The sequence below is a fragment of the Dromiciops gliroides genome, chromosome 6 (genome assembly GCF_019393635.1).
Source record: "Dromiciops gliroides isolate mDroGli1 chromosome 6, mDroGli1.pri, whole genome shotgun sequence".
Taxonomy (NCBI): Eukaryota; Metazoa; Chordata; class Mammalia; order Microbiotheria; family Microbiotheriidae; genus Dromiciops; species Dromiciops gliroides.
Genome location: NC_057866.1, coordinates 114,553,052 through 114,569,872, shown reverse-complemented (window position 1 = coordinate 114,569,872; position 16,821 = coordinate 114,553,052). Strand labels below are relative to the sequence as shown.

Below are 16,821 nucleotides of genomic sequence, written 5' to 3'. Positions count from 1 at the left end.
TAAGTGCAAATTGACTGATTTAAGTTATGTCGATATTCATGACCATCCCGATCATTCTAGACACATTTATATTTTGTGGGTTTTTTGGTGTGGTTTTTTTTAATGGGCTTTTTTCAAGTTAAATTTGGCAGAGCTTTTCATACCAGTGGTTTCATTTCACTGTGCTTTGTTGAAAGGCCTTTCAGAAAGTTGTTGCTTATGAGTGTCAGCCAAAGCAGATCATAAACACTTGCTGAGTAATCATTTCTTGTAGAATGAAGAGGAAATTCTGGTGGAGTGCCGTGTTCGATTCTTGTCTTTCATGGGAATTGGCAAGGACGTGCATACTTTTGCCTTCATCATGGACACAGGGAATCAACGTTTTGAATGCCATGTCTTCTGGTGTGAGCCTAATGCAGGCAATGTATCAGAAGCTGTACAGGCTGCATGCATGGTGAGTAACCCCCACAACTGGGAACTATCCAGTTTTTTTTGTCCTCTTCTCTCTTTCCCTTCCCAACAAGTTTTCCCCAAAGCTAAAAAATTATCTCCAAATCCTTATATCTAAAGCTAATACTGCATAATGGCAAAACTGTTCCCTTGCTACTCTCCTCAAAGTGAACTTATACCATGACTTCTCCATTAATACAAGTAAAATTTATAAAGCCACTTTACTCAAAGAGGCACTTCTAGATAAAGCTATAAAGGATCCAGTGGCATTAAAAACTAGATAAGCTATAAACATTGGGACCATGCTTCTTTGGGTTGCCTTAACTGCATTGCCTTGGGGTGCTACGTAAAAGCCATTCATTTATGCTTTCAAAAATTGAAACTTTTTTTTTAAAATGGAAAACTTGGAATTTGGGGGCTGGTTTACTAGTTCTCCAGGATATTTAATTTTAAGAAAAACTCCAAGTGTATCCTCAAAGCATATATGAAAACATGATTAAAAGACAGTTCTGTGGTAATGGACAAGAGGAATGTCATGAATGAATGCTATCTAACAATCCTAAACTTTATTTCAGTAGATTTCACTTCTGCTCCCACCAGACCTCTCAACAAGAACTATTTAAATAAAGAGCATAATTTACAGGTTTCAATTTTACTGCCATTACTTCCAGTGCTAAACCACTGATGTTGTCTCTAATTGATAGTAAAATGCTTGAGGCAGCCTGGTGGTCTTTGAAAGGCCTGAATGATCAACAACTGAATAACTGACTGGCATTTAACTGTAAATGTAGGGAACTGCTTCTTCATTGATGAATATAAAGTTTTTATTAAAGCTTCTATTTGCTAGTTTACTAAAAGATAACATTTAATTTTCTAGATCTAAGCATAATTGCATGTCGTTTCTCCCCTTATTGCTTTCTTTCTTTCTCTCTCTCTCTCTCTTCCTCTCTTCCTCTCTTCTTTCCTTCCTTGGTGTTTGGCATTTCTGGTAGAGATATTTGGTTTTAGTTCATGATTGAAGGGAGCAACAAGTGCATATTAATTGAACATATTATGTTGTATGATGCAAAACTGCTAACACGTTTCTCATCCCGACTGGTCAGTTTTTTTCAGTCCTTCACTTTCTGATCAGTGCTATCTTGGGGTTGCTTAATTCTTTCCAAAAGGCAATCTGTGTAATTAATTAGTGAAAATACAGTTAGTATCTAAAACTAAGTAGCAGAAATATGTCGAGTGAGTGGGGACATAATTCATATAAGGCCTTGACCCACTTTCCTCTATTTCAGTTTTCCTCTGTCTGATCAGGTTCTACTTGAGTCAGGGCTATGGTTGAAAACAATGGTCTGCTGCTTCTTACTCTAAAAGAATAATTGACTTCAAGAATGAATTAGAAAGAAGGGAAGAAGGGGCAGCTAGGTGGCGCAGTGGATAGAGCACTGGCCCTGGATTCAGGAGGACCTGAGTTCAAATCTGGCCTCAGACACTTGACACTTAACTAGCTGTGTGACCCTGGGCAAGTCACTTAACCCTCATTGCCCTGCGAAAAAAAGAAAAAAGGGAAGGAGGAGCCCTCACGAGGAACCAAACTGGCCAGGCAGGAGAAAGTGAAGAGCAAATTAAAAAGCACAAGGATAAGTGAAGCACAACTGGATGCTGAAATACTTAATGAGGATTAAGATGAGTCAAACAGACCACTACAGTCATGAGATGAAAGGTTATCGCCCTTTATTCTAGCTACATAATACTTAGGGAAGTTAAGTTCTTAACTTTGTTATCAGTTTCAGCAATTTGCTTTCTCAGATTCCCAAATACAATTTTCTCTTACCTAGAAACAAAGCAGCTTTTGTTTGGCTTTATAAAGAGCATTTATGGTCACTTACTTGGCAGTTTCATCGCATTAATTCGCCGGCTGAAGCTGCTGAAAAACCAGCCCAACGTAAGCCCTTCTGGGAAGGCTTATCCGCAAACATATTGAGGGCAATTTTTCTCCTTTTTCTGCTACACCCCAGCATCTCCAAACCAGCCATTTCCCTATTGATGCAAATGAGAGACCATACAGCTGAATGTTCAGTTCTTGTAAACTTAAAAGGCTGGAATTAATCTCAGCATCTGTAGCATATAGATCAGAATATAAGCTTCTAGAAATTCATTTTGTAGACTTCATCTTTGAAGCAGCTTTAATTGCATTCCATTTTTCATATCTTTTGTTTTTATATCATATTTATTTCTAAATATATGCCTACCTTTCTCTCTTGCCCAGCGAGTCACCCTTTATGACAAAATTTTAAAAGAGGTTTAAAAAAAAAAGCTTGGGGCAGCTAGATGGTACAGTGGATAGAGCACCCGCCCTGGAGTCAGGAGGACCTGAGTTCAAATCCGGTCTCAGACACTTAACACTTACTAGCTGTGTGACCCTGGGCAAGTCACTTAACCCCAATTGCCTCACTAAAAAAAAAGCTTGGCAAAACCAACTGACACATCAACCAAATGTGACAATATATGCAATATTCCATACCCATAATACTCCCCACCTCTGAAAATAAGGTAAGCAACCTTAATTTTAAAATAAATTTTACAACATTGTAGTATTTATGTGGCTGTATGGGCCTCGGTAGAATTTGGTAGTGGAAGCGTGTGTTGAAAGTCATCACCTAAATTCATTTTTGTTCTTCCTGGGCCATTGGACTTTATGTGAAATCTGAAGCTTGGTGAGGAAGGATGCCTAGCAAATACTTTGGACATAAATAGTAAGCATCTGATAAATATCGATTGAATTGGATTAGATGTGGCTGTTCCCAGAACATGCAGGGTGCATATGAACCCTGTGCTCCCTGAATCTTATGATTTTAACATAGTAGATTTGGAGCATCTATTTCAAATTCCTTATTTTACAGATGAGGAAACTGAGGCTCAAATTTCAAGTAACTTGCCTTGAGTCAGCCATGGAGACAGGGCGTTAGCTGGGATTTGAACCCAAGTTGCCTGCCACCAAATTTATAGGCATCTCTCCTACACCTTGGCTCTTTAGACCACTTTGCTGTTGTTTTCTGTCTTCTTTTTTAACCAATTGTGTCATTTCATTCCCTCTATCCATGCAAATCAGTTCCTGCTTTGCAACCTTGGGCCCTGAGAGGTGAAGTTGCTCACCCATGGTCACCATGTTTAAGAAGCTGGATGTGAGCTCAGGTCTCTCTGAGACCAAATCCCCTATCCACTGTGTCATAATGCTTTTAAAAGAAGATTTGTTCTAAAGCCAGCACTGAATTGTTTAAAAGGTTTTGATTAGGAGAAAAAAAATAAGTAAACTTTCCAAGTTTTCATTAAATGAGAAGAAAATAGCAGTGAGGCTTGTTCTGTTGTTATATGTCTGTGCAAAATTGTCTATTGCACTTAATACTAATGATTTTTTTCACACTAGGTTGACAGTTACTAAGCTGCTATAAGCCATACCCCATTCTTTATTAAAGAGTGACATGAAATCCGTTAAATAAGCTACTAGTCTTTGTAGACTAATGAGAAATTTAGTAAAGTGTCGTAACTCTTCTTTGTTTAGTTTTCATGGGAGATATTCAATTCCATAAACATTCAGTAAGCATCTGCTCCATACAAGCTTCCGTGAGAGAAGCTAAGGGAAACAAAGACAAAACAGGGTGGTCCCCATCTTCATGGAACTTACATCCTATTACGACTGTGGGGTACCCTTGTTCCAGGCAGGTGGCTATATTTGCTCAAGCTAATATACAGTGAGCCATAAGAGGTAGAAATGGGTAGGAACCATAAGGGTGACACTGGTAAATAGCCCCAAAGCAAATTTATCAGGCCTAATTGTCTTTGATTTATAAGATAGTGTGTGTGTGTGTGTGTGTGTGTGTGTGTGTGTGTGTGTGTGTGTTTGGTGGTGATGAGTAAGTAGCTCTGTATCAAAATCACTCTTGTACAATTCTGGGAATGGAAAAACTGGATGGGTCACTGGCTTTATTTTTAGGAACTGTCTTAATATTTGAGGGTGAATTATTTACAATGCATTTAAAATATACCAAGACAACGAACACAAGAAATGTCTATAAACTACTAACCATCATAGACCATGTTTGTTTTTTTTCTTTACTTGCAGTTACGGTATCAGAAGTGCTTGGTTGCCCGACCTCCTTCACAGAAAGTTCGGCCACCCCCTCCTCCAGCAGACTCAGTGACCAGAAGAGTCACAACCAACGTAAAACGAGGTGTCTTATCTCTCATTGACACTTTGAAACAGAAACGTCCTGTTACTGAAACGCCATAACTGCACACAGTAAAGGATTGTTATACTTACCTGAAGATCTAGTAGCTACATACACTACAGAAGAAACACGAACTATTTTGCCTTCCATTCAATTGGTGATGCTTTGTCTTCAGAAAATAAATCCTTAACAAAACAGTGTTAGACAAGCATGTTCTCTCGTCCTTGCCACCATCATGTGATATGAAAAGAAGCATGAATAATTTTTTTGCTGTCAGTGAGTTACATCATGAGCGGTGGAAGGTCTGTTATTGTAAATATTCTGAACAGGACCTAAATTCACACACACAAGAGAAGAAGGTGGCCACACCCCTCCTAGCAAACTAAAGGCTAAGTCCTTGGAGTGAAGAATGCCTGAGGTTATTGTTTCACTGTCTTTTTGAGCGGGATTTGTCACAAGCAACTTTTAAGTCCTTCAGCACTTTGCCCTGTTTGCAACACTGGAGTAGATACTACATCTTAGTTAGCATTGAATTCCTGTAGGATAGAATTACAAGGTTTTTTATTTGGTTTCGTTTCTTACAAAATAACATCTGTTTGTTGACAAAATTGTTTGTTGACGTTGGTCTAGAAACCACCTGACCGCTTTGTTTGACATGCTTTTGAACCATGGACACCTTTTTATGTCGACTACTGTTTATGTATTATGATGTTGATGGGGAGGGGAAAATTAAGCTTGAAAATTGTCAAATTGCATCATTTTGAGGAATCAAAAAAGTCAGCCTTTCATTTCAGACAATTACTTCCATCAGATGATTTTCAAACTAACTCTAAAAAATGAGAATTGTTAAATGAAAGTGTGATGCATTTTGGGTGGGACGTATTCCAATATTCTGCCTTATATTAAACAATGCAACTAGAGAATGTAAGCTATTTGCTGTAGCTCAGTATCATCATTCTCTATGTAAACACCGTTAAAATGAAATCCACCTATCTATACCTTTCATCCTTAGAGTTTGATCTTGATCTATTATGCAAATTGTAATTGAAGGAATGCCATTCACACAATGTTATTCATATACATTTAAATTTCACCACTTGGTGAAGTCTTATCTGCATTTAGCCACCTTTTAGCTGGTATTATGTTGAGATTCTGCACCTGGCTCAGTCTACTTGACTACATTTTACTTAGAAATCTCTGCTTGAGTTTGTCTATCACATTTTTTCATGGTAACAAATTATACATAGCAGTAACAATATCAAATTTGTGCAGGATATATAGATTTCTGTGCCACTAATAGGTGCTTTTCCTCCTTTCTCTTGATTTCTTTCAACTGTTTAAAAATTTGAAGTATTTTTTTATTTCCAATCAGAACAAAATATTCCTAGGTATGAGATAGAATACAGAGTTCTAATATTTTCTGCCTGTTTGTTTCTATTTAAACATAGGACCTAATTGAACAGATAGAAAAATCTAGACTTATTGATTCTGTTACTTCAAAAGGACATTATCAAGGTGATTAATTTAAATATTGATCATCTGTGTTCAGCTTAGAACATCAAATTTAATTTTTTCAAATCTAATTATGGAAGTATATTAATCCTTTACATTTGTAATATTTGTACACCTTTCAAAGTATTTTTCAGTCATTACCTCATTTGAGCAAGACAAAACTGGTGACAGATTTCGGGGAAAAACTGAAATTCCAGATAAGTTGTGACTTGCCTGAGGTCAAGTTATCGAGAGAGCCTGGACGCCAACCCAGGTCTTCCTGACTTTTATTTCAGTGTCCTTTCTACTCTATCAGGCTGTCTCCACACCAGTCATAAGAGTCCTTTCAAAAGCCTGAAGGCAAACGCAAAACAAACAAACAAACAAAAGATAACAAGTATGGAAAGATTCATTTTCAGGCAATTCTGGAATTCTTATAAATAAACAGGGGAAACATATGTCCAGATAATGCTGAGCACATTCATGCAGAAGAATTTACTGTAGAGTGTCAGTCTCCTACCCCACAAAAAAAGAATGTGTGCAGTAGAAGCAGGAGCTACACTGAATTGTTCCCTGTTCACCCATACACCTGTTTTGGTGAAACATCTTAGGGAACATAGTTGCTTCTGTCTATATGGCTTATTTAATCTATGTGTCAGTAAATTGAAGTTAGTAGTATTTCTTTCTGCTTACCACATTCTGATGAGTTTTTAAGGTATTTGGTGGTTGGTCTCCTAATGTTAGGCATTAATGTACCTCTGGAAACAGAAGCATTTTTTCCCAAATCCTCAACTAATGGAACCCACTGAGTTAATCATTCCAGCCTCTCTTGGTATCCACCATCTGAAATGGCTAGTGTATTTAGAAGTAAATTCTAAATTATGAAAACCCTGACTATGTCCTTTTCAGAAGTTCCTATTCAAAATTCCACCCAGGATTCCATCATGTTGACATTCCAACTTGGTGATTTCCAAGGCAAAATGACATTCAATATGAAACTTTTTAAAAAATCAAATAAGCCACTTTCATTTAGAAGAATGCCATCAGAACTAAGAGTTCATTTTTCTTTATTTTTTAAGTTATTTGTTTTGTTGTCAGGATCAAGAACACTGAGCTAGCTTTGAGCAACAAACTGATTTATATATATATGCAATTATAGGAAGCATTAAGACAAATAATAGACATTACATATGAAAACATATTTGCAGATATTTTGCTTTTAAAATAGCTTTGCATATTTACCTAAATGCTAATTAATTTTATAAAACTGATTATTTTAAACAGTATGTTCAGACACTTTCTGCCATGGCCAAAAAGTATGTATGAAATGTATGTGTGTGTGCTTGTGTGAGTGTGAGATTGAGAGAGAGGGAGAATACCAATGTTTTACCCAATGTTGTAGTGACACTTCAGTTATCTATGCATTCTTTCTATCTAGTGATTCTGTAAGCAGGCAGCCATGTGCACTATGCCTTGTATGTCTTGTGTCATTTTTGAATTAACCTGTTAAATACAGCTTAAAATATTTTTATTTTATTTATTCTATTTTTACTGAAATATACTGCATTATTATGTTAATGTATTATCTTTACTGGACATTATTTCACAATGTATCCAGTTCTAAGTAATCTCCGTGTATTATAGGTTACCAAAAAGGTGGTTTTGTAATGATTTGTAGTCATATTTTTATTGGAGTATGTAGAAGAAATGGCAAAATGTGTAAAGTTCATTTCTTTTATTTTTTAAAAAGCAATTAGAAAGATAGATGCAGACATACCACCTCATAATATGCTCCTTGAGAACAAGGAAAATGTAGCCAACACCGTCTATAGCTTAAGCTTTTACTTTGCAAACTGAAACACTAAGTTGTACTTTTTAGTGTCCTTTAAAATACTTGCTGTTTCATTTACGATTGTATACATGCCCCTTTTTTTCCCACCTCAATATAAGACCATCTACAACTAATTAGAATACTATTTTAAAATGCATGATGGGTTATTAATCCCACTTCCATTAAAATGAGTTCTTAGATGATAAACTGTGGGCATAGTAACTTTAGAGCTTAACAAACTAACTCTTTCCTTTTTTAAAATGGAAAGTTGTGAGACTATCCTGAACTAATTTGCTACAAGCCCTAATTCTTCCTTTTCCTGTGTAGCAAACAAAATGTTTCTAATGTCCTTTTAGAAGATCTTTATTTCCAAAGCAGGTATCAGTTCAGCTTGAATATTAAAAACATTATCTCTGTATTCAGAAAGCTTAGTTATCGTACTATGTGGTTTAAACATGTGCTATACAGTCAGCAAACGGAAGTTCAAGTTTCAGGGAAGGACACTTGCTCACGGTTTATCATGTTAAAGAGCTCACTTCTAATCAAAGCAGCTTATTCCAAAAAGAAACTTTTGCTTTCCTTTGTTTTTTCCTTTTGCTGTTTACCACTTTTACACATTTCAATGTAATTTGTTGTGAGAATAAACTTAGCTGCATAAAATGTCTGACTCATTTATATGAAATAACAAAGTCATATTTGGGGGGATAGAAACTTAAACATTTAGTTTATGTTGGCTGTTTTATTTCACAATCTCCTCCAAAATTGAACTGCTTTTAAAACATCAATTTAGTAATCTAAGATGTCTGCTATTACCTTTTTTCATATTTAATTACAGGTGAAGGCTTTGATTAAATTTGGTCTTGCTATCTCCCAGATAAAACTGGTATATTAATGGCATAGTATTTAAATTCTGAATAAAATGCCAGTGTGGTACACAATTAGCAACCAGAAGGGACAGATATTGTTTGGGCAGAGAACCAAAAGTAACTCTTCCAATAGAATTCTACAGAGAGTAGTCCTTGGCTATAAGAAGTGCTCTATTGCAATTACTGTCTGCAAGGAAACTGGTCATCTTTTAATTGCCAAAGATCCATAGCCTTTCTCTAAGGTCTTATTTTCTTTGAGCCATTCTGTAGTTCACAAAACTCCTACTCTTTCCTATCTCCGCTTCCATGACAACACTTTTCTGATGTTCTAGCTTTCCCTTCTCAGTCTTTGTTGCCTCATCTTTTTCTTTCTAGCCTGAAATGTAAGGGTGCCACAAAGTTTCTGTCCTCAGCCTCTTGTCTCATCTATACGCTTTCTCCCTTTACAATTTCATCCTCGTGCTCAAGTATCACCTGTAGGTTGATGACTAACAAATCTGGTTTCTCTATTGAGATGCAGTTCTTGATTTTCAGCTGATTGCTGAACAATCTCTATTTTTGCTAAGGGCTATAGCCTCCTCCCAGGCTTAAAGCTGTCGTCTCTGATTCTTCTCTCTCCCTCAATCCCTATATTTTACCTCCACTGTAGTTCTCACATCTGACCTCTTCTTTCCACTTAAACTGACACACTTTTCCCCAAATTAATAATAGCCTCTTAATTGGCCTAGTCTCTCTTGTCTCTGATCCATCCTTCACACAGTTGGCAAAATAATCTGTTTAATGCCCAAATCTGATCACATCACAACCCTGCTCAAAGATGTCTAGTAGTTTCCTATTGCCTATCTGATAAAATTTAAAATGGAGGACTAGCTATTCCCTGAGCTCTTCTTGCCCTCTCCCACTTGCACATTCCTATAGGCTGTCTGTCCTCCATGTTGGGACTATATTTCTCCAGGTTTCCATCTGCTAAAATTTTCATCTTTGTATCTCTAGCTTCTAGCATAGGGCCGAACAGTTAGTAGGGGCTAAATAAAAAGCTTGTTAAAAATACTATTGGGGGGACAGCTAGGTGGCGCAGTGGATAAAGCACCGGCCCTGGATTCAGGAGGACCTGAGTTCAAATCTACCCTCAGACACAACATTAGCTGTGTGACCTTGGGCAAGTCATTTAACCTTCGTTTTCCCACAAAAACAAAAGAATACGGTTGAACTGGTCTCTCTAAAGAAGGGTTAGTTAACAGTCTAATTGAGAATAGGAACTATTCTCTTTCACTTACCATGAGAGCCTGAGATCCAGAACTAGTAGTCTTTTCTGAGCATTAAACTCAAATGTAATTTTTGGAAGAGAAAAAAAAGCTATCAGGTTTCTCACTTGGATAATTGTGATATCACACTATAACACAAAAGAACTAAGGAACTAGGGGAATCAATTTGTGCTCTTCATGCCTTTTCATACTTCTATTTCTAAGCCATAAATACTCATTCCACAAAATGTCATCTGAAAATCTTCTGATTGCTAATGCAGCATACTATTTCAAGTTTGGCCTTAAAATTCAACTTTTTTCTCATGGAAATTCAAGAAAAAAATATGTATTTCACTTCCCAGAAGAAATAACTGACTAAGCGTGATGAGCACTCTGTCATTAAAATGTTTTCACATTTGCTGTGTGACCCTGGGCAAGTCACTTAATCCTCATTACCCCACCAAAAAAAAAAAAGTTCTCACATTTAGCATTTTAAAATAGTCTTGGGTTCAGTGACTGCCTATAGATAATCTGATGTAACACCAAATCCAGATTACATAACCACTCAATCAAAACTCTTTTACCTGAAGGTTGATGGAGGTACTCTAGACATCTTTGTCACCCTGCCATTGAACATGGAAGCAGGTAAGGCTGAACAGCACAGGTCTCATAATGGACCAAGGGATCTCACAAACTAAGTGAAGACAGTAATGCATTAACATCTTCATAATCTGACATCGTAATCTAAGAGTTGATTTAAAAAAAAAAACAACCTAGGGTATGTGGCTCATTTCCAGCAAGACTTAATGTCTCAACTGTCTAAGCCCCCTGGCTTAATCTCCAGGTAGGATATATTTCTTAATGGTATTTTCTTTCATTATGAAAAAGTTTATAAATATTTCATCATTAAAGCTCTATCATGTTATTAAAAGTTTACATTAAAAAGAAGCTTGAAGCCTTAATTGGACAACTGTTTAATTGAGAATGTTCATATAATGCTAAATGTAAAAAGAAAAGTTTGAAATAATTTAGTGCAATGATTTATATTATTTGAAATGCTAAAAAACCAAATAGCTAAAAGTTCTAACAGAACTACAAAAGCCAGATGCAACAGAGATGGGGAAAAATACCCTAAATTGCTTCATAATGTTGGAAGAATTAAATCTTTTTTTTTTTTCATCAGAGTAAGCAGACATAAAGTCTTAGAACTACTTCTACTGGAAAATGGAATACTGGAGCCATGGGAAATAATGGGCTTTTTGCTGCCAAGATGAAATATATGATTTTTAACTAAAACAGGTTCATGGAAGCACTGAGAATTCTAAACCAGTTATAGATTAGAGAGGAGGATGAACACATGGTAATTAGATAAACTGTGATATTTGTGGTTCACGATTTCTACATGCATGATGTCAGTAAGATAAAAAAGAAAACTGTTACACTCCTTGACATTTTTACAAAATCCTAATTAGTACATAAGAGCTCTTCCTTTGAAGATTCCAAGTAATATAAGTTTTCCTTTGTAAAAAGTAAGAGCCCTTTTATTCCTTTTTTCATTAACATTTAACCTATGAAACAATATAAACCTCCAACTAAAATAGAAAACAATTTATTAAAGTGAAAATCACAATTCCTTTTTTTCCAATATATAGCTAAGATTTCATTTTTAACATGTTAACATACTACTACAATTATACCAACTATGGTATTTTAAAAATTCTATCGTATATAGCCACCTGAATTAAATATTTAGAAATGAGTAATTTATACAACACTGTTCAAAACTACTGAACTTTGGGTGTAGAACATCATCTAAATTCAGATTTTAAGAAACTGTTTTTTGAATAGTATAAAAAGACACTAAAGTTGTAACTTGTTCTACTTACTGTCAAACAATTTCTGTTGCCATGATGAAAAAGTCAATAGACCCAGAAATGACAATCAAACTAATTCTTAGTAGGCAGTTGATAATACTTGGAAGATGAATTGGCAATTAATATAATTAACAAAATGCTATTATATATTTTAGCAGATTGTGCAACAGAAATGATTTGCCAAAGTTTGATTACTGTTTTCAATTTGAAATAACTTGTAGCTTTTCACATTTCACCTGATCTTTAAGTGGAACTAGAAATCTTTAGGGGTTTCTTCAACCACTGGTGTTACTTGGATCCAACGATTTTATATCTTCTTAGAATTGATAATATTCAGGAGTAAACTTGCTTTCAGTCATCATTTTTAAAAGCTTTTAACTTAAGTGGTCAAAAGACAGCTGTGCCCATTTTACTCTGCTCAGGACCCTGGAAAGTTCACCTTATGAGAGATATTTTTCATTGTGTAAAAGAACATCTGTTCTCTACGGCTCATGGGGTCATTGGAACCTCCTGTTGTTCCTGCTTGTAATCAATCTCAATATCAGTACAAAGCAGTCTCCCTAACTTCTGAATATTAAAAATTCAGCTTAAAGGCTGAATTGGACATGCTGTCTTTTGAAATTACATCAAGATGCAGGTTGAGATAAGAATCCAACAGTGTCAGCATCTTTTCTGTAACTATGTTCCTATAACTGTCTTCTTTAAAGTTAAGTTCTTAAATAAACCTGGTGGGTAAGATAAAAAATAATTATCTTCAGGACACTAACTACTACTTCAAATTTCTTTTAAAACTGATGTCCTATTGACCAAGTTACAGAAGTAATAAAAGTCTAACAACTGATAGTGAATCTACAACTGTTGCATTCTAAATAAATAAAGCACCGAGCTATCCAGTTTGGTGAACTCTGCTTTGCTTAATTTCCTGGACTACATTATTGTCACTTATCTTAATTCTCTGAATGTAGTGTCCCATTTAGATTCACAGTAGAGGCTGGATGACCTAAAGGATGAATATCTGTGCTAGGATATTTAACCTTTAGAGAAGGGTCGAGCTTGGTAGAGAAATGCTCTACCCTTTGACCCCAGGAAAATAATAGGTGATGATCAAAGCCACGGTTGAGGATGCCTCACTGCAGAGGAAGGTAAGTTTTCTTTAGGTTTTTCCAATTTTTTGGTTGATGAAGGCGCAATTATGCTGCCAGTCTTGCCTCCAATCCAACGGTAATAGAAATGCGCTGGAATCTGGTTTTTGTTGGCTTGGGAACCAGAGTATGACATCATTACTGGAGGCAAAACAATCTCTACAGGTTTCAGTGCAACCATTTTATCCTCAGGGCGTGGCCTTATAGTGCTCGTCTGTCTCTCCGATACCTTGGACGTGGAAGGCATGTTCTTCATAAGCGCAGGCACCAATGCGTACGGGGGCATCTTGCCAGCTTTTTTCTGTGGGGGAGTACTTGTTTGATTTGTATTTTTCTGTGGAAGACATGCTTTGATTGTTGATGTCTCTGAACGATTAACATGTGGTCTCAATTCTCGGTTCAGGAACTCTGCAATTTTTATTTGTGTACTCATGCTCTCGTTAATAGAAGTTTTTGCCAGTGATGTTTTGGATTTCTTTTTCTTCTTCTCCCTTTTTGATGTTTTGGCTAACTCAATACCATCTAGCAATCCCTTGGCTGCAGCCCGTGCCAAAACGTCTTTGACAGACACTGTTTCAGATGGGTCCCGCTGAAATTTTTAAAAAAGTGTTCTATTAAACGATGCACCTCTAATATTTTAAATGTAGCACTTTCAGCAGCAACAAAAAAATTAGTATCTTTATTATAACCATATGGTCAAGAGTAATAGCTGAGTAGTAATCGATCAGTTCTACTTATTCACAGCCCTTGCCTTAGAGTATACTCTTCAGCAAGTGACTTGGACTCTGTTTTCCATTTCCCAATCTGTGAACTAGACAGAAGGAAAAACACAACATTCCCATTTAACAATGTGCTGCAAAATGTAATGAATGATAGGTAGCAAAGTGCTTTAGATCACTAATGAAGGAGTATATACATTCAGTGTAGCATCCATCTTTCTCTGTCAGCATTTTGCTGTCCATAAGCAAGCATAATGCTCTATTCATTGAGCTATGAAGTTTACCAAATGTTTAGAAAGTCTCTGGATTGCATTGGGAGGGTAGAATATACTTTTAGTAGAAAGAGAAGCAATCTGGGAATTAGAAGACACGACTAAATCCCAATTCTGACTCCATCCCTTATTTGCTCTCTAAGCCGAAGTGTCTTCATCTACTAAATGGAGGTAATGTTTATCTCATAAGTTACTGTATACAAAATTATCTATAGCTACAAAAGCTACTGTTATTACAATAAACACTAAAATCATAATGGAGAATGATTAACAATATTGTTTTTAATAGTTTTTATTTTATGGGAAGCTTAGTGGTGAGGATATAAGATACACAAGGATGATTAACTACATAATCTGGACAGGTTTCATGAAGGGGATGACTTTTGAATGTGGGAAGAAATGGAGACTAAAGCTATGCAAGGTTAAGGGCACAACATTGAAAAGGGAAAAAAAAAACCCAAACCCAACATAGAACTAAAACTAAAAAGACAGCTAAGAAGGTAATCACTAGATTTTACTATGAGAGTCACAAGATAACTCATTTCAGTAAAGGATAAGAGTCTACCTTGGGCCAACAAAGTACTATTTTAGGTGACAGGGTTGCAAAACAAATATGTCATTGCCCTAACAGATCTTACTATAGCACATATACACACGAGTCAATACAAAATTAAAAGTGTTGCATAAGTCTAAGCATAATATTAAGCTTTACTTGTTTAAAACTGCCCTAAGACTTTCGGGGCATTGTATATGCAAGGAGAGATTACTAAAAACCAGAAGGGTGCAGAAAGACTTCATGTAGAAGCTATGCTTTGGAGGAAGCCAGTCAGGTGGAAGTAGGGAAAGCGCACTTCCAGATATGCAACGGAAGCAGATTTAGAATTGTAAATTCATTCTCCTGCACACAGAATCATGTGCCTCAGGTGCCATGCTTCCCCACCCGTAGTGATTCCTTTTCCTACTTTGTTTCTTAAAAGATGAGAAGACTAGTGTAAAGTGTACCTGACAACATTCCTTTAGTACTGTGTTTGGCCCTAAGGCATAAGATGACCCCCCCAGTTATTGGATCCATATTGAATATAAATACTACATCATTTGTAGTACAGTTTTTTTTAAAGGCCCCATCCTTGCCATAAAGACATTTATACCCTAAAAGACTGAGATATGAAAGCAATGACTAATGTAAATTAAGTATAGGTAAGTACAGTAATTCTAAAAGTGATAAATTCATTTGTGTAGTGAACATTAGCAAATGTAGAAATGTCTTTGTTAGTACTGTTAGGAGAAGACTGACTCATCAAAGAGCATCATTCTCAGGGAAAGCAGAGGTTGAAAATGGAGGGAAAGTATGTCTCAATTCTACTTAGTAATATATCATTTATACTAATTAATCACTAGTTCTGTTGTCTTATTAGCCAAAATCATTTGAAAGCTCAAAAAGAGACTTGGTGATCATAAAAATGAAATAGTGAACCTTATGTAGAGAAATTTGCTACCATGCTTACAATTTCATTTTATTAAAGCACAGCAGCAAAAATTCAGTTCAACATATTGAGCAACTATTGTGTACTAAGCAGTAGAGCTGAAAGGTGATAGTGTGGTACAATAGAAACAGCACTGACCTTGGAGTCATGGGGTCTGATTTCTACTATCTGGTGACCTTGGTCCAATCACACACTCCCTAGGCCTCATCTATACATCTATGATGATTTCCTCATCTACAAAACAGGACTGATCTTCTAAGTTCCTTTCCAGCTCTAGTTCAGTGATCCTAAGAACAAAACATGGCTTCTACTCTTAGGAGTCTAACAAGTATAAATAATACATGGACACAAATATAATATGAGTTCTAGAATGGAGAGTGAAAGAGACGTATAAATTATGATGGTTCTTAGGCACCTAGGATCTCTTCTGAGTGGAGAGATTAAAAAAAAGTCTTCATGGAAGAGATGAAATTTGGACTGACTCTTAAAGGACAGATAAAATTTCAACTGGCAGAATGTGGGAAGGGCATTAATTCTCAAGAGTGGCCATAGCTTTAGCATAGGTATGAAATAATAGGGCAATGGGAGCAATGACCTGAACAATTGGGGTGGGGGGGGGCAGCTAGGTGGCACAGTGGATAAAGCGCCAGCCCTGGAATCAGGAGGACCTGAGTTCAAATCCGACCTCAGACACTTGACACTTACTAGCTGTGTGACCCTGGGCAAGTCACTTAACCCTCACTGCCCCACAAAACAAAAACGTTGGGTTTTCTTTTTCTTTTTCTATGTCTGAAGCCAAGTTGACTGAGAATTATAAAAGTAAGTCACTAATGATAACTCACTACTCTCAGAGGAAGAATTGGCCCTCCATTAGAAGATCAAGGGATAAATGGAATCAACAAATAAACCTGAGTATAAGTAATTATGAAAGCTGAATTTAGTTGTGGAGGGAAAGTTCTATATTCAAGTGTGGGGTTGGGGTCAGTTTTAGACTTACCTCTCTTGTTAGGACAGCAAGGAAACAACCATTGGTAATTTCAGATGGTTCTACTTTGAAAAATTTATCAATAGATGAACGGATTTCTTTTACGGAACAGAGGGGAAGTACAGGAGGACTGAGCCTGCAGAAGATATTAACAAAAATAGGTTGTAGTCAGAACAACTTGAGGTTTGAAGGGGAAATGAATATACTGACAATAAGAGGAATAAGCCATCGCATTTCAAGGTTTACAAAGCACTTTCTTCACAC

At 36.3% G+C, this 16,821-nt stretch overlaps 2 protein-coding genes across 12 annotated transcripts in view; one reads left to right on the top strand and one right to left on the bottom strand.

Moving 5' to 3' along the window:
• APBB2 (amyloid beta precursor protein binding family B member 2) overlaps positions 1-9,290 on the top strand; it is a 432,194-nt gene extending 422,904 nt beyond the window's left edge. For 5 of the 11 annotated variants that reach the window (XM_043970488.1, XM_043970489.1, XM_043970486.1 and 2 more), the window contains 2 exons: positions 254-433; positions 4,544-9,289. In XM_043970488.1, the coding sequence (XP_043826423.1) occupies positions 254-433; positions 4,544-4,711 (348 nt within the window). In that variant the 3' untranslated portion in view covers positions 4,712-9,289. Of the gene's footprint in view, positions 1-253; positions 434-4,543 lie in introns of all 11 variants that reach the window. The other 6 variants (XM_043970484.1, XM_043970483.1, XM_043970490.1 and 3 more) reach the window with 2 other exon arrangements.
• Positions 9,291-11,674: 2,384 nt separating this feature from the next.
• NSUN7 (NOP2/Sun RNA methyltransferase family member 7) overlaps positions 11,675-16,821 on the bottom strand; it is a 53,779-nt gene continuing 48,632 nt past the window's right edge. Inside the window, exons 12-13 of the mRNA XM_043970493.1 lie at positions 16,570-16,693; positions 11,675-13,686 (exon numbers count right to left, since the gene is read on the bottom strand). Of these exons, the coding sequence (XP_043826428.1) occupies positions 13,060-13,686; positions 16,570-16,693 (751 nt within the window). The 3' untranslated portion in view covers positions 11,675-13,059. The remainder of the gene's footprint in view (positions 13,687-16,569; positions 16,694-16,821) is intronic.